The following is a 17763-nucleotide window of genomic DNA, read 5'->3' as shown; positions in this document are numbered from 1 at the left end:
TGTTTGTTTGTTTGGGGTTTTTTGGTCGTTTGGAATTTGGTTTTGAAGGGTTTTTTTCTGCTCTTTGATAAACAGTTGCACTGGTACTGCCACCACGGGACCTAGTTATCCTGAACAATGAATCAGCAGAAGAAGAAAAAACAAAAATCACTAAGTAAATGTTTGCACATGGGTTATTTGAGTAAAGGAGGCTCCGAGGTGACCTCAGTGCTCACCACAACCACCGGACAGGACCGGCCGGGGATCGGCCTCTTCTCCCAGGCAGCGACTGCCTGAGAGGAAATGGCCTCAGGACGCGTGCCAGAGGAGGCTCAGCTTGGACACCAGGGACAAATTCGTCACGGAAAGCGTGATTAGATACTGGAATGGGCTGCGCAGGGAGACACCGTCCCTGGAGGTGTTTAAGGAAAGGCTGGACTTGGCACTCAGAGCCATGGTCTGGTTCACATGGTGGCGTTCGGTCATAGCTCGGACTTGATCATCTCAGCGGTCTTTTTCAAGCTATGTGATGCCGTGATTCCGTTCCCGATTCGGAGGAGCCCGCGCACCCCGCGGTGCCGCGGGCAGGGCCCGGGGTGGCAGCCCGGGACGGGCCGGATCCCTGAGGCGGGGCGGGGCGGCTCCGGCCCCGCTGGAAGGTGCCCTCGGCTCCCGCCGCCGCCGTACGTGGCCGCCACGGCCCCGGCGCGTGGAACACCTCCCTCCTGTGATTGGCTGCCAGCACAGCCGGCCCCGCCCGCCGCGCCGCCCTATTGGTCAGCTCAGCTCCGCTGCCGCTCGCGCCGCGGGCCGCGAGGGAGTGCGCGTCCCCGCGGGCCCGCACCGCGCATGCGCCGCCCTGCCGTGGCCTCTCAGCCTGTCCCCCGCCAGCCCCGCGCCCCGGTCTCGCGCTATGGCGGCCGCCGCAGAGGAGCCGTTCCCGTTCCACGGGCTCTTGCCCAAGAAGGAGACCGGCGCCGCCGCCTTCCTCGCCCGCTTCCCCGACTTCGACGGGCGAGGGGTGCTGCTGGCCGTGCTGGACACCGGCGTGGACCCCGGGGCGCCGGGCATGCAGGTAGAGCGAGGCGGCGGCGGCCCTGGGTCACGGCCGCGGCCCGCGAGGAGCTCCCAGGTCCCGCCCGAGCCGCGCCGGGAGGACCGGGACGAGTTCGGGGGCGGCCGCGGCACTCGGGCGGCCCGAGGCGGCGGCGGCCAGAGCAGGGGAGGCCCGGAGCGCTGTCCCGGGGACTGTCCCTGCCGCGGGACTCGTGTCTGTGTGTTGGCTCACGGTTCCCGCCCAGCACGAGTGAGCGGGCTCGGGCGGGGAGGTGCCGGGCCAGGGGCTCCGCACCGCTCACTCCGGCCGCTGCCCTGGGGATCCTCCTCCTCCTAAGCCTCCACGGGCGTGTTATGGCACTTAAGTCTCTTGGGCTGCCTTGTCTCACGGAGAGCTCGTTATAAAAGAACGCTTTGTGTTTTTGTTAAACCTTTGCGTTACTTCGGCAGTAGGTATCTCGAGGCTACACACACAACCGCCTCGGTCTTTTACATGGAAAGTGTAATTCTGGCACAATTTGCATACCCGTCTTTCTCTTTTTATTTCTCGTGCGTTTTATTGCAGTTATGGTCTGTTTCAAATTCGATATCTGCCAACTTTGTGTCTCCTGTTGGATTTGTAAATTTCTGTGTGTGATGTCAGTTTGGCGTTTCTCAGCACTTATTTCTTTTAACCCTTGTCTCGTAATATTTCTTTATCTTGTAAGTTTGCATGTGGCCTTTTGTGTCACTGCTGCCTTTGATTTCTTGGCAATGCGTTTCCTCTGAGTGATGGCAGAAGAGTGCTTGGGAGAATGATTCGGTGTTGTATACAATTCACTTGGACGCTGAATCATTTATTTTGTTTTGGCTAAGCAGGGCTTGGGTTGGTTTCTGCCCTTTCTTTGGTGTATAATTAACTCTTAAGTGACCTCATTCAGGGACCTGGACGTGGCAGATCGTTAGTTCCATGTTCTGAAATGGCTCCTTATGGGATTCGGTTAAACTAGAGGATGAGTTAGGAGGACAAGTTGGGTGGAAAGAAGGAGTGGACAGCTATAACTTTGATTGATTTAAGCCGAAATGAAGATGGTGCTTTTGGCGAGAAGTTGTGGGTAAGTGGAAGAGTAATTGAAAAGCTTAACAAAAGCTAGCAAAGCAAAGCATTTTAATACCATGGACACAACAGAAAGTAGTGGAAGAAAATTAAGATGTAAATATAAATAGGATGAAGTGCACGGTTCTGAAGTTTCACATATAAAAGCAAAAACCTCTAAGCTTATAGAGATTATGAATGAGTAGTGGTCAACAGCAACAACAAAACCCCAATATGAATTTATTGGCAGTAGTAGGAAGCATTGTTCTGATATAGGTAAGCCAAGGCTCATATGGGTATTTATGAAGCATCATGATCTCTGTGTTGACCATGTCAGTTTTCTCCAACTTACGTTCTTTACACACAGAATAAAATTTCAGGTAGTGCAGTAAGAGATTTGTAAAAGAAGTAAAAGATTTGGAGGGCAGGATGTGGAATTCATGTTGCGGTGGGTGAGAGTGGGTAACAGTAGATTTGCAGGGTTATAAGAAAAATATGTAAAGAAGTTGTATGTTCCTTCCACACTGCCCACTCAAGGCAAGGCCTGGCTTAAGGGGCTTGCTCAACTACAGCCTGAGGAGACTTACTGCACAGGGAGTAATAAAGGAGGCATAGGCAGCACCCAGCCTAGAATATCTTTGTAGATGTTTCTTCTGCAAGAGCATGTCCTCACTCTCTGGAGTATTTGCCAGTTTACATTTTGCCTCAATGCAATGAATCAGTGTCCTGGGCCCAGGCAGTGACACAGCATAGCTGTACTGCAAGAAATAATTTCTAACCTTGGGACAATTTTTGCAATTTTTGGATTTTTTTTTTTTTTTACACCCCTGTCTTTGCTGCTGCTGCTGCTTTGTCTTACTGTCAGTCTTGTCAGTCCCTGGCCTGGCATAGAGTTAAATCTCTAAGAGTTGAATCAGTTGCTTAGAGGGAAGAGAAGACAATATCTATAGCAAAGTTAATCGGTATTGTGACTTTGAGTTCTGATTAATGACAATTATTACAGGTTAAAATGAGCTACTATGTTTTGAATATAGTGGAGCTCTTAGTCAAAACAAGATAGTTAGTTTCTTTGCTGCTCCCTAGTGTTTCATTCCTGGGTAGGGTTCTTTTGCTTGTTGATTCTATGACTTGGTTTGTAAACATCGATAGCACTGTTTGTTCCCTTTTCCAGGGACAGAAAGATTTGGGGACAGAGTTTAACAGGGAAATATCATTATGTTTCTGTTCTTCCCTGGATGCTTGCTGCTATAGAGAGAATAGTAGTTAAGCTTAACAAACCTTCTTAGATCTGTTGCCTGTTGGTTGGCTTTCTTTGACACATAAAATGTTAATCTAGCTTGTACTTGCTTTCCTTTTCTTTATTAATCTTTTGTAACCCGTGCCCTCTAGGGAATTCCTTTCACCTCCTCTTCCATTGCTTTTCCAACAGTTGACACCAGCGAAGTTTAGTTTGTCTGCTTCTTTCATGTGATTTTTTTCCCATTTCTGTCCTGTTGGTAGAATGTATTTCCTACTGTCTGCCAAGTCATGGTTTGTAATTCCTCATTAAGGCACAATGATTGATGCAATTTTAGGTGCGTTTAATGGAGTGTTGTGGTTGTATATTTACAGTCTTTGCTCAGCCCCACCCTGTCCTTTCTCTGTTCCTATTGTGGCTTCTTGTGTTTCATAATAGATAAGTCAGTTCATTCTGCTTCTTGCAAATTTATTTATTTTGTGAAGTGGCATTTGGAATTATTATTTACTAACTACTTTTATGTGACAACTTTTTAGCAGTAGCAGCTAGTTTGGTTTTACTTGCTTTTCAGCACTCAGTTTAAAAAAATGCTTGGAAATATTTTATTTGTGATGATGATGGTCAGCTGTCCCGTGACCAAAGTGCTGAAGAGCTTGTTCATCTCTTGTGACTGCAGTAGCTGTCAGTTGGAGTCAGTGATTCTATGGGCTGGCAAAAACATGCTCAAATGTATCTGGCTTTCCCTTTTCTGTTGTGATTGTCATAGATACTGGTGCTCCTCTACTCCTGTTACAGACCATCACTTGCCAGTATTATACACATAGTTTAATTTTAGTGTTCTCAGTTTGCTAATTAATCTGCTTTACAAAGTCAGAACTGACATGTAAGTAGGATTTTGAAACTTCAAGCAGAAATATATAAACAGCAGCTTACTAGTAGTTTTAAACTACTAAATCATTTTTCAAATGCCTATAGGGAAGCCATGATTTTTAAGGCCAGATTGGGGATTTTTTTTTTCCTAAACACAGTATAAAATATTTTTAATTGTATACAAATTATTTTTACTTATTTTATTGCAGAAGGTACTAAAATGTATCTTCTGTCTGTAATTATTTCATTACTTCTTGACTCTTCTGTTCAATAAGGGAATTGGCCAAGGTCACTTGATTATTTTTTATTATAATGTTAAACTCAGAATTGCAAGATTTGCAGAAGAAAACTGAGCTGAACTCTTGAGTTTCACTCTGGCATTGCCACTGGTGGGCAACATGCCGAAGAGCAGTTCATGGCAACAGGAGCCCCCGTATCGGTTACTTGCACTAAATTACAGTGAACCTGTCAGGATTGCTGCTGTTAGGAACTGAACCTTAGACCAGCTGAAACTCTGAGTTTCTTGTACCTGACTGAAAGACTCTGATTTGTTGGTTCTGACCGTACAAACTCAGGTGCATGTGTGGGTCTGCTAGGTTTCAGCAAGGAGGCAAAGTGCCATAGAGTGTAGGAGTTGCACCTCGTCTTTCGGGCTAGGAAACAACTTCTAAAACTACCCAAGCTTGCTGCAGCATAAATCTGTGTTCTGGCCACCTGTTGCTGAGTAACTTGCCTTCTTCAAACAAGTCACCTTGGCTTACACTTTCATTCTTGTTTTCTTGTACTTTGCTCACTGGATAGTTGACTTTGAGTAGAAGCGTATTGAAAAATGTCCAGTGCTGCTAATCTCAGGTTTGGCTTGTAGTCACTTTGGTACTGGAGCAGCTCTTGACTTTCATGTGAGTTGTGACCAACATTGAAGACATTAATTACAATGCTTGAAAAGTATATGGTTTAGTGCCTACACACTGTTCCCCAGGTACATTTTCACTACTTCCTAACTCTCATTCAGTCGATGTTTTGCCGGGTTAAGATGCTCTACAGATTTTCTTCAGTGAACTTGAATTTCTATGAACAGAGTAGAGTGTTGGTTTCTGTCATGAAAGTTCTTCCTTAGCAAACTTATTTAAAAGCAGTATTTGTTACTTTCTGGGAAATGAAATTGATGCTGTTTTTGTGGTTGCTATGGGTTTGAAATATTTGGGGTGGATTCTTTTTATTTTTTTAAGCTGTTTAAACCTGTTTTCATAGGGGGTGTTGCTTGTTACTGGGTTGATTTTTTTGTTGTTGTTGAGTTTTTGGGAGGTTTGTTTTTTGGGTTGTATGGGTTTTGGTTGGGTTTTTGTTTGTTGTTTGTTTTTTCTAAGCCATGAGAAATTGAGATCATGGAAATATCTACCCTTGTTTGCTGAGATGTGATAAGACCTGACTCTTGACCTTTTGACAGCATCAGAGTGACTTCTATGAAACAGTTTGAATATGTTGGTAGCTTCCAGTAGCTGAATTCACAATTCCTGAGCATTATTAGAAGAAAACAACATTTCATATATTATATCAAACATCAAAATTATTGATAGAGAATAATGGCAACAATACCATATATTTAAATTGTAGAAAACAACAAATGCTTTTCTGGATATGAAGGTTTTTTCAGTGTAGTTAATGTATAGGAGATACTAGGAAGATGATTGATTTCTTCTTTCTTTTTTTTTTTTTTTTAATCAGTCTTTTATATAGAACTGTAAAAATATATATCTATGAGCAATTCATAGAATCATAGAATGGTTTGGGTTGGAAGGGACCTTGAAACACCATCTAGTTCAACTTCCCTGCAAGGAGCAGGGACATCTTCAACTAGATCAGATTGCTCAGAACCCCATCCAACCTGACCTTGAGTGTTTCCAGGGATTCGGCATCCACCACCTCTCTGGGCAGCCTGTTCAGTGTTCTACTGTTTTCACAGGGAGAAATTTCTTCCTTGTGGCTAGTCTGATAGTCTCCTTTAGTTTAAAGCCATTCTTTCTTGTCCCATCACTGCCTGTGCCATATAAAAAATTGCTTCCAGGTTTCTTACAGGCCTGCTTTAGGTCCTGGGAGGCTGCTATAAAGGTCTTTCTGGACTACTTGGAGTATTAGGGGTATGTAGCCATAGCTGCTAACAGTTCAAATGGACTAAAACACAAAGCAGAATCTTTGAAATGGGAAAAATAAGGTAGTAGTAACTTGTGTTCCTTTTAAGCTCAGTTAAGAGATTGTAGCTTGTGAGAGCTTGTACTTCAGCACCTTTCATTTTCTTACTTGTGCACTCATTGCTATAAAATTTGTCCAGAATGAGGGGTCACAAGCAACACAACAAATAATATGAAAACAAATAATAGTTCTTGCAAATATCTTTTTTGCAAATTTAGGCTTGGTTTTAAATTGAGGCTTTGTTGATAAAGTGTTTTTACTTGTTCTCATCTAAATCCTTATTAGAAGTAAGTGGATTTGTATGAACCAAAAAGATGAACATGTTGGTCTTTGAAAATTTGTCTCGAGTTCAAGTTGGTTTTATGTCCACTTAAAGGCTGGGTGTCTGAGAAAGCTGTTGATATTTTTAACAACAAAACTTTCCTGGTTTGTGTGCTATAAGGTAATCAGGTACATTCTCAATTTTTCTGTGCTATTATTTTCAGATTACAACTGATGGGAAACCGAAGATAATTGATATCATTGACACTACGGGCAGTGGTGATGTAACTACATGTACCATTGCAGAACCTAAAGATGGAGAAATTACTGGTCTTTCTGGAAGAACTTTAAAGGTGAGTATTTGGTGGCACAGAGACACCACTGGACATCATCTTTGATAAACAGCAAGTTTAGCACCTCTTTTGGTTTTTACAGTACTTACTTCCTTTTAACCACATGATGTGGTTTAAACCCAGCTTGCACCTAAGCATCATAGAGCTTCTCAGTCATCCTTCCCCTGGCAATATGGGGAGAAGAGAATCAGAAGAGGGAAATTGAGAACTTGTACATTGAGATAAAGACAGTTTAATAACTAAAACAAAAGCCTTGCATGCAAGCAAAGGAAAGCAAGGGATTTGTTCACCACTTCCCATGGGCAAACAGGTGTTCAGCCATCTCAGAAATCTGGGCTCCACACAAATGGTGACTTGAATATAAATGCCATACTCCGAACAACCCCCCCTTCTTCTGTCTTTCCCCAGCTTTATATGCTGACCATGATGCCATATGGTATGGAATATCCCTGTGGTCAGTTGGGATCAGTTGTCCCAGCTATGTCCCCTCCCAAATCCTTGTCCATCTCCAGCCTGCTCACTGTTTGGGATAAGTGAGAGAAAAAGCCTGGAGGATGGAAAAAGCCTTGACTCTGTGCATGAGCTGCCCAGCAACATCTAAAATATCCCTGAGTTAAGAGTGTTCAGCATAAATCCAAAACAGCTCCATATCAGCTGCTGTGAAGAAAATAAACCCCCTAGCCCAACCAAAACCAGCAAACCAGATCTTACCCAAACCTAATGCTGCATTTGCTCATCCTCATGCAAATTGCTTAGTGTTTCTTACATTTTTATATGTCTTAATTTCTGGTATTACCTGTAGCTGAATAGGGGTGTGTACACGGCTTCTTGTGGGGCTTAATAATCATCTACTTATTTGTTCAAAACAGTATCTGATGTAGCTTTGGAAATTGGCTGGAAATAGCTTTGGAGATGTGCTTTAAAAATATCAGATACAGTTATGTCTTTAAGGGTGCTAGTACTTTCCACATTTGCATACACTACAGCAGGAATTGTGTTAAGCTCATGGTGAACAGAATTAGAGATTTTTCAATCTTTGAGGACCTAGTTATAGACTGACTGAATTCTCACTATGCATAGAACAGAAATTGTGTAGGGTTTTCAGAAGGGACGTGAAATCTAGTAGAGGTCTTGGGTACACAGAACTGATGTTGCTAACATGTTCTTGATTTCCTGATTGGATTGATGGGGATGATGTGGGAGCATCACATCTTTAAATCCCTCCATGGTGTCAGCATTGTTCTTAATTTTGCACAGAAGATGATTGTAAGGCTGAATCTGTTGCTCTTTTACTGTTGTTACTAGGATGAGCGGATCCTGATGCAGTGATTGTAAATTGCATCAAGCTGTGAAATGAGATATGCAGATGTTTGTCATTACTTCCAACCATACTTGCTCATGTTAAGTTTCGTTTGTACTACTATTATTTCCCTAGACCTCTGCCCAGTAAATTCAGTAAAGTTGGGGCTTTATATCTTATAAGTAGACTATCAAAGCAACTAATGCCTAAAGATGTTCAAGGGCAGTATCACTGCTGGTTTTTTGGGAACTGGATTGAAAATGCCATGTCATGTTGTTGGAGCAGTGCAGTAGTAGTTACTGTTATGGAGACAAGGAATTAAATTAGCACTATTTGCTGGTTTGTTCTGCTAAGCCATCTTGCACATTGTTGGACTTTGTTTGTGGAGTTTTTTTAATGCCATTAGTTAATCTATTTCTAAATATACTTTTCTGTAGATTCCAGCAAACTGGGTAAATCCTTCAGGCAAATATCACATTGGCATAAAAAATGGTTATGATATCTATCCAAAGGCTCTTAAGGAGAGGATTCAGGTAAGGATGAATTTTCTTTTCTTTCTGGTATATAGTTATATTTTACAGTTCTGTTTCTTAATTTTGTTAAAACACCACAGCATGTGATTTGGTAACATGCTAGTCTGCTGACCAGCACTTGAGTGCAATTCTCTCTGATTTTCATTATTTACATGATCCATTTCTTCTGTGATTTTTTTTTCAGAGCAGCAGAAGGTGGCTTAGTGCTCCTCCTCACAGTGGTCTGTTGAGGCGAAAAGTGGAGAAATTACTGATACTGGTTTTTTTAATTGTGTGGCAATTTATTCTTATTTATATTATAATATGGAACTTTTTTAGCCATTGTCTCAAATCGTAATTTTCAAATTATCTTTATAGACTTCATACTTTGAGGTATATTTCTTAATATATTGAGGATCCTTTGTTTTATTTTACAGAAAGAGCGCAAGGAAAAGCTCTGGGATCCTGTTCACAGGCTGGCTCTAGCAGAGGCCTGTAGGAAACAAGAAGAATTTGATGCTGCTCATAGCTCTCCCTCACAGGTTTGTATTAAGTCTAAATTTATAAACTTGTTCTTTGCAACAATTTGTTACTGGTTGATAGGATTAAAATGTTTCATTAGATGAGTGAAGGTACTTGTGGGTATTTTGGCAGATAACTTACCAGTGTATCTTCTGATTACTTTTAGAAGTCTTTATATATGTAGTTGTTTGGTTTGCTTAGTGTTGTTCACTTTTGGGAGTTGATGTCAAATGTGAAAATGGTATTACTTCAAAAAATTTATTGGATATTTTCACTAAGTTTTATTTTTAATTTATGTGCTATTTTTTTGAGGTCACCGTTGTTGCTGCATTCAAAGTTGGCATTTTCTAAACATATTCTTTCTTTTGTAAACTGTATACTATTTCATTGAAGTACCAGAAATGCCTCAGATAGTATTTTATCATTTAACAGTCTTCAAGAAAATAATAGCTTTAAATGTTACATTTACAGAAATTAGAAATGGTTGTACATAATAGACCAAAAATAAATAGTGCACTGTTGAAAGCTATTGGACTTCTAGAACTTTTAGATGTGTGTGACTCCTGGGATAGTCTAAACATTCCTGAGAAAATAATGGAAAAATGTGTAGCACTAGAAAAGAATGTAGGGTTACCTATCTTGTAATAATTTTGGAAATAGTCTAACTGAATTTTGTTCACTTTATTAGGTAAATAAGCTAATAAAAGAGGAACTTCAAAATCAAGTGGAATTGTTGAATTCTTTTGAGAAAAAATACAGTGATCCTGGCCCAGTATATGATTGTGTAGTGTGGCATGATGGTGATACGTGGAGGTAAATGTCTAAACTTGTCTAAAATGTCTTGTTTTTTACAGAAAACAATAGCTTACATCGAAGGCTTATTACCTTTTATATCTGTCCTCTTTATAGAGGTTTCAAGTATTTTTCTCTTTAAAATGATCCTGCTGTATCAGTTGAGTTTCTTGACAAAATTCTGGTCCCAAATGAAGATGGGGTAGAATAAAGTCTTATTGAAGACAGTGTGATATGATGTAAGCTTGTGGGATTTTTCTTCTGAATAAACTGTTTTGACTATCCATTGGTGATATGAAAAAACAAAACCAAAACAAGTGTCTGTGCACAGACATCAGGGTGTAACATGGCACATTCCTTGACTGATGATGTGCATCACACAAAACAGTAAAACTTCAAATATTTGTGTACCAGCACTGAACATCTATCTTTAGTAAAATTTCTTCCTTGAACTTGTATGGATTTTCATACTCTTACTTTTCAAGAACAGATTTCTATGAATTTACTAGTGTTTGAAAATCCATTTATTTAGAAAACTTCCTATATAAGGAGGTTGTATAAACAACCAAGTTTTAAAGTAGCTTAAAGAACTATTTAAAGATACCATAAATATAGAACCAAAGTTCTTGAAGTCTTTGCACTGTGCTCAGCTGAAGGGTAGGTAACCAAAAGTTTACAGCAGCTGGGACATCACCTTCTTTTTTGTTTGTTTTTGTCAACAGAGCCTGCATAGATACAAGTGAGAGTGGTGACTTAGCTAACTGTACAGTGCTGAGAACCTACAAAGAGGCTCAGGAATATGGATCTTTTGGAACATCTGAGATGTTGAATTATTCTGTGAATATATATGATGATGGAAACCTCCTTTCCATTGTGACAAGTGGAGGTAAATCAGAGTAATCTTATTAACTTTATGCTTGCTAGCTTTTTTGTATCATGAGAAGCAGTAATTTGTCTTGGGTCCTGTTGCTGATACTTGGGATGGCTCGAGGCAGCTGTTCAGGTACAGTATTTGTCATTATAGATTTTAAGATTATTTTCCTGAAATCTATAATGACAGATCATTTTGAAACTTGCTTGCATTTTTGTATGAGATATTGTCAACTTTATGTACATAAGCATGTATGCATAGAACATGCATACTTAGGCCCTTTTTGAAGATGTTCCTTAAAGCATCTTAAAGCCTAAAGAGAATCTTCTTTCAAAAAAATTTTGTTTTGTTTGTTAAATATAGATTGATTGACTTTTAGTTGCATTCTTTGTACTTGCATACTGAAAGAATCTTAAATATAATATCCATTAACAAAATGGATATTTTAATTTAGATTTAAAAAAACTTTTTTTGTTATGTCAGGTGTCACTATAGCTGTAGTTCCAACCACTCTGAGCCTGTTTCAGAGTATTCTTTAAATAATCATGGTTTATTTTGGAAGCAAACAGAATGGTTGGGATGGTTGGTATGGATGCATTTGTTTTGAAAATGCTCTTAATTACTCATGAAACTATCCCATCTTAGTAGAGCTACATAAGCAGTTAGGGTTTCTAAATAGATGGTAGCTTTTTTGAGATGTTCCTTTCTATGTTTCTGTGCAGTTCCTTTTTTTTTTTCTTAATCCCTGCTACTTGAATTGTCTCAGGAGTAATATTCATAACTTGGAGTAGGAAGTGTTGAGCCTTTGAAGTAACTTTTGTTAGTGGAATTAAGTTAATACTTTGTCCCTCTCTTCCTGCTGCTTCCTTTCTGTCCTTAAGAAGCTGTTGCTTTGTTCAACCACATACAATTGGCCTCAGCTTATTGATCCAGCCTGTCCAGGTCCCTTTGTAGAGCCTTCCTATCCTCCAGCTGAACAGCACTCCTGTCCAGTCTGTTGTTGTCTGCACAGTGACTGAGGATGTTTTCAACCCCTTGTCCAGATCATCAAAAAATATTAAACAGGGCTGGCTCCACTGCTGAGTCCTGGTGAACACTGTCCCCTTTTAGTATCAGCAGCACTAGTGACTGCCACTGACTGGAATTATGTGCTTACCTCTCAATAAGTGAAAATTAATTGACCTGTAGCATATCAAATTCTTAAAAATGAGGTCCACTAAAAATGCATGCTTTTCATTTGCACAGGAGCACATGGAACACATGTGGCTAGTATTGCAGCTGGATACTTTCCAGAGGAACCAGAAAGGAATGGTGTGGCTCCTGGAGCTCAGATTCTTGCAATCAAGATTGGTGATACGAGACTAAGTACAATGGAAACTGGCACTGGTCTAATAAGAGCTGTGGGTATTTCACTGAATAAATTGTTAAGCTCAGCAATGTGACTTAAGTGTAGAATATTGTGAAACTTCATGCCCTACTTGCTGATAGGCTTTGTTTTTATGGTTCTACAGTATTTCTAAAAATACTGTAAATTAAAAAAAACCCAAGCCACCCCCCCAAAAAAACCACAACAAAGCAAAAAGCCCTCAAGCAAAAATAACACAGGCAAAATCCCTAAAAACCACTAGAATGTATTTTAAAGCATATTGTAAGGCTAGTGTTTTAAAATAAAACAAGGTTTTGTTCCATAGAGCACTTAGAGTTTCTCCAGGCTAACTGACTTGCAGTGTGTGACTAGATTGATGCATAAGAAGAGTTACTTGCATGCTTGCTAAAAGTTCTTTGTGTTGTCAGTGTATCTTTTATGGTTACTCAGATAACTATAGGAGACATAGAAATCTAGAATTCAGACGAGTATCTACCTATATTGCTGTATTTGTGTTAACTCTTCTTCTTAAGAGTGAGGAAAAATATCATTCCTTTTAATGATGAAAGACCTAAGAGCTTTTCTGTATAGTGAGTTGATAAGGAAAAATTTTACACAAGAAAGGATCTGAAAACAGAAGACTGTATTTGTGGTCCATAGAATATTTTGATGTAGAAACATGAACAATAATTTTTTTTAAACTTTCTGGAGTTCAAACTGCACAGGAAGGGAGAATTTTAGACAGCACTGATGCTGTCTCTAGTTTTCTCTTAGGGTAATGTCTTAGTTTATAGCTGGAAACATGAATAAGGATTTTCAGGGAATAGTTTTTTCGAATTTCTTTGTTCTTTGGGAAAATAGAACTTAACTGGCTGCAGTAAATTATTTTCTAGATTCGAGAGATTTATCTGTCTTTCTTAGATATGTGGCAAATCAGTTTAAGCAGATGTTTTCTATAATTTCTGAAGTCACATTCTTTGGGTAGCACATATTTTGACTTCAATTTTTACTTTATCAGATGATAGAAACAATAAAATACAAATGTGATCTTGTCAACTACAGCTATGGAGAAGCAACGCACTGGCCAAATTCTGGGTGAGTAGTACTGTGGTTAAAGTATTTTAATTTCACAGAAGTAGAGTTGTATTTGTTGAGCTTTCTGTAAGTCTGCTAATGGCTAACAGTGCTCATATGATTCATATGTTAGAAACTGTGCAGTATAAATTTTAAACTGGCTTTGAAAGAAGTAAACCTATTTAAAAAGCTTTTAATTTATAATATGTACACTAATATATAATATATATCATATATAATAGATGTATAATACATATACAATTACTATTTTAGCATAATAAAGAATATTTATAGTTGCAACAGCACATGATGTGTAGGGTATTTTTTGAAGACCTATGATCGCTACATTGTCGTCACTCCTTTTTGAAACCAGAAGATATTTTTGTGGTCAGTTTCTGTGCTGGAACCGCCTCTGCTAGGTGTGGGAAGCAGTCTGGATAATAGTCCCTGTTTGGTGAATGGTCAGAGGTTGTACTAGAAATGGGAGCTTTGTCCTGTGGAACAAAGCAATATTGTTGAGTAAATGATTCACTTCTTTCTCTTACTTCAGGAGAATTTGTGAAGTGATTAATGAAGCAGTGTGGAAACACAATGTAATCTATGTTTCCAGCGCTGGAAATAATGGTCCTTGCCTTTCTACAGTTGGATGTCCTGGTGGAACTACATCTAGTGTAATAGGTAAATAATTCAGTTAGAAAAATTGTTGACAGTATTCAGCTCCTGTCTTTAAAAACTTTATCTTTTTGTTGCATGTTTGATTGCTGAACTAAATCTAAAAAATTGTCTGCTGGGCTACAAGGTTAATTCTGAGAGAGGCACTTGCTCTGTGCTTAGGTGTGCAAATTTAGATTGTTACCTTCTTACAATTCAAGACCTTACTTATGTAGAAAAGAGGTAGGAGGCAAATGGTCTTGATTTAATGTAGCTTTGTATAAAATTTACAAAAGAAATCTTTGGTCTGACTTGTTTGAATATTTCAGGATTACTTCTGTAACTGTCTAAGCACATCACTTTGCTCCAACCAATAGCTGTTGATAAATGCAACTTATGAAAATATGATTCTTTGTTGGATTCTGATAGTCTTCTGCAGAGTATTGCAGTGCATTTTGAATTGTCAGAACTACAGTTTTGCATCATCTCTCTTTGTCAGATACTCTCATTTTTATTTTTAGTGAAACAGGTGTTTTTAATTTGGATAGAAAATAATCCCATGTCAGGATCTAGACAAGTCCTTGTAGGGGAGGGATTTTTTCCAGCTGCAGTTCCACTGCTATGCAAGTCTATTGCTGTCATTAAAATTCTTTTTCGGATGAGCTAATATATGATTTTGATATTTTAGTGAAAGATTGAGTTATAAGACTTAGCAAAATGTCTAGAATTCAGGGTAACTTCTTTAGTTCTAATTTTTATATAAATAATTTATTGTCTCAGTAGTGCATTACCCAAAATGCTTTTTAAGTCTCAGAATTCTTATACAAAAAGACCAGTGTGTAAGGAGACTAGCATGAAACCTTGAAAGCTGGAGAGCTAGTATTCCAGGGCAGCTAGTAGAATTAATGCTGATTACTTTCTGAAAGTTCATCTGCTATTAATTCATTACTGAGACTGGGGTTGGAACTGGAACTAACAAGCTCTTTTCAGGTCTGCACTGGCTTTGCTCTTACAGTGCATCTACTCTGTCAATTCAGCTTAGTTGTATCACTCTAGAGACTGGGTGATTATTCACTCTGCATGCCAAGTAGCTTGCTGCTGTCCTCCATCTGGAGTGAGCTAGATAGTTTTTGTTTTTTGAGGGTAAAGCAAAATACAGCTGACAGGTTGGCTTAGTTCTCGCAGACACAGACACGGGCCTTGCCAAATTTGTCAGCTTGGTATGTTAGTTTTGTACCACCCTGGCAGTGCTTGTGATGTAAACAAAGTGAAGTGTTACCATTTCAAACAGGTAGATGACAGAGTTGCAATTGCATCCTTGGCATTCTCTTCTACAAATGCTACTTTATCAGGCATTGATGTAGTCCTTTTCATACTTTGTGCACATGGAGCTGATACCCAGTATAGACTGTCTGCTCACTGTTTGAGATGTGTGACTGTGGCCATTTGCTCCAGGAGGTGTAGCTGGGGCCATGTGAACATGAACCAATTCCTATGGATTGCTCTGATGTGCAGTTGTTGTAGTTTGTGGCAGAGAAGTGCAAACAGAGGAAAGGGGCACAAGAGAGAGAGAAGACATGTACAAGTTACCTGTTGAGCAAGAAGTGTAGAAGGTTATATTCCAGCTGAATAAAAGTGACACTTGGAAGTTTGCATGATATGTTACTATTATACAGTGTGCCCATCAAGCAGTGTTACTGCATAGCTTGATGCTTTACACTTGCCTTGCAGAAATATCTGGATTTATTAAGATGGAAAATGTGTGTTTTCATTTTACATGTCAAGCAAGGATTCTTCTCATTAAGAATTTAAACCATAAATGTATTTTACTTAAGTTTTTAATAAAAATTCATATTACATCTAAAATGCTGGAATGTCTTTTACAGGTGTTGGTGCCTACGTGTCACCTGACATGATGGTTGCTGAATACTCTTTGAGAGAAAAACTGCCAGCAAATCAATACACTTGGTCATCCAGAGGGCCTAGGTAGGTTATATTCCAAGAACAAATGAATTACTTTGTGGTTCAGATGATATAACTCAAAATCTAAAATTGATTGTTAATACCAAAAAACCCTATTTCTTCCCTATGGAAAGAGCATAACTAGCCTGCTCTTCTGGCAACACCTTTGTATGTTCAGCTCTAGAATTCCTGGAGGAGAAGGAATGGCAGTAACAGCACAGCCTGTATTTTTCAGGAAAGTATTTGGTTGCATATCTATTCAAAGAAGATAAAAGTTACTGAAAGGTTATTAGGAAATTTGTTTGGTTCTTTATTTTACTTTTTTCTATAGCGTTTGTTTCATTGAGTTAGTGTGGTGAAGTTAAATGTACTGTAAGTGATGAAGATTAAAATAAATACTGTTACTGCAGTGGTGCTACTTCTGGCTTTAGTGACATTGCTGTGATGGCATAACTTAAGGGTTTTTGCAAAAGTCCAGTAGAGGTGTGAGTAGGCAGAAAAAATTGCTTTCTGTCTTACATTACAGAAATATTTCTGAAATATCTATAAAAGAAATTTTAAGGGCAACGTAAACTCCAATTTTTATTTTATGTCTTGGAACCTTCTGATAGTAATGCAATAGACAAACAAAGAAAAAAGTAGTAGCATCTCTTCTGAGTTCTTGTCTTTGTTTAGACTTCAGAATTGTTCTCCAGTTCTTATGGTGTTTGTATATATATAGGCAAGTATATTGTTGCAAGAATCTTGCTATGAAGAATTGTCACGTTTTGTGTAGTGAAAAGAGAAATGTGCTCTCTGCCTTCAGCTGAGAAAGGGACATCAATTTGTAATTAATTTTGATAGATGTATACACACACACATATATATAGATCACTTTTTGTGTGCTTACTTGCTGTGCCCTGTAAAATAGTCAGCTGAAAGGCCGAGTCTGGCCAAAGGAGGATTCTCCTTGTTTTGGGTGCAATATCAATGATTGGAGAGTTCCCAAAGTTTGTTAGAGCAATCTTGATGTAGGGATCAGTCTGTCCCAGTAAACAGTAGAGGTTTTCAGGGAGATGTGCTGTGCACTGCTTGTCCAGAGGGGCTGGGATGCAGAACCTTTTTATGGGCTTATATATGGCTGTCATAAAATATGTCCAAACATCACATTGCAGTATCATACTTGGAATATTCTGATGTTTCACATATGAAGCCATTAGTGTGGGGTATAAGTACCCTGAAATACTCTGCCTCTCCACAGAATTTAATAGCTCAGGCACAGGGCTGTCCTTATTCAAGCAGTGTAATTTTTGTCTATGCAGAGCAAGAAAGATGGAGCATATCTGGCTCATAGAGTTGAAAACTACTTGCTACTCTAACTGTGCCATAGGCACACAGTTGCTCTGTTCTTAAATATGCTTGTGAAAAAAAACCTGGTATTTAGGGATCAGGCCCAGTTAATCCTGACCTATCTCTTGACATTGCTTTTTATGCATTCTTCCCTTGCCCTCTTGTCTCAGGCTTGTAATTCAAAACTTGACCTGGTAGTGAACTAGCAACACGTAGAATTAGTAGTCTAGGTTTTGTATCTTTTCTAGCCTTCTATCCCCTTTTACTGTTTTTCTTTAGAAGTAGTAACCATTGAATAGGCTACATGGAATAGTAATTTATTTATTGAAGTGTGTAATAGGTTGGTTGGTTTGTGTGCATTTT

At 39.3% G+C, this 17763-nt stretch overlaps 1 protein-coding gene across 2 annotated transcripts in view; it reads left to right on the top strand.

Annotated features, from left to right (window-relative positions):
- Positions 1-785: 785 nt before the first annotated feature.
- Positions 786-17763, top strand: part of TPP2 (tripeptidyl peptidase 2) — a 48711-nt gene continuing 31733 nt past the window's right edge. The window contains exons 1-10 of one of the 2 annotated variants that reach the window (XM_079319764.1): positions 786-1054; positions 6893-7021; positions 8759-8854; positions 9271-9375; positions 10044-10168; positions 10870-11033; positions 12264-12418; positions 13403-13479; positions 14009-14136; positions 15996-16095. In XM_079319764.1, the coding sequence (XP_079175890.1) occupies positions 893-1054; positions 6893-7021; positions 8759-8854; positions 9271-9375; positions 10044-10168; positions 10870-11033; positions 12264-12418; positions 13403-13479; positions 14009-14136; positions 15996-16095 (1241 nt within the window). In that variant the 5' untranslated portion in view covers positions 786-892. The remainder of the gene's footprint in view (positions 1055-6892; positions 7022-8758; positions 8855-9270; positions 9376-10043; positions 10169-10869; positions 11034-12263; positions 12419-13402; positions 13480-14008; positions 14137-15995; positions 16096-17763) is intronic. The other variant, XM_079319763.1, reaches the window with a different exon arrangement.

Source organism: Erithacus rubecula (assembly GCF_903797595.1).
Source record: "Erithacus rubecula genome assembly, chromosome: 1".
NCBI lineage: Eukaryota > Metazoa > Chordata > Aves > Passeriformes > Muscicapidae > Erithacus > Erithacus rubecula.
Note: the sequence above shows the minus strand (reverse complement) of the source record. Positions and strands in the feature narration are given on the sequence as shown.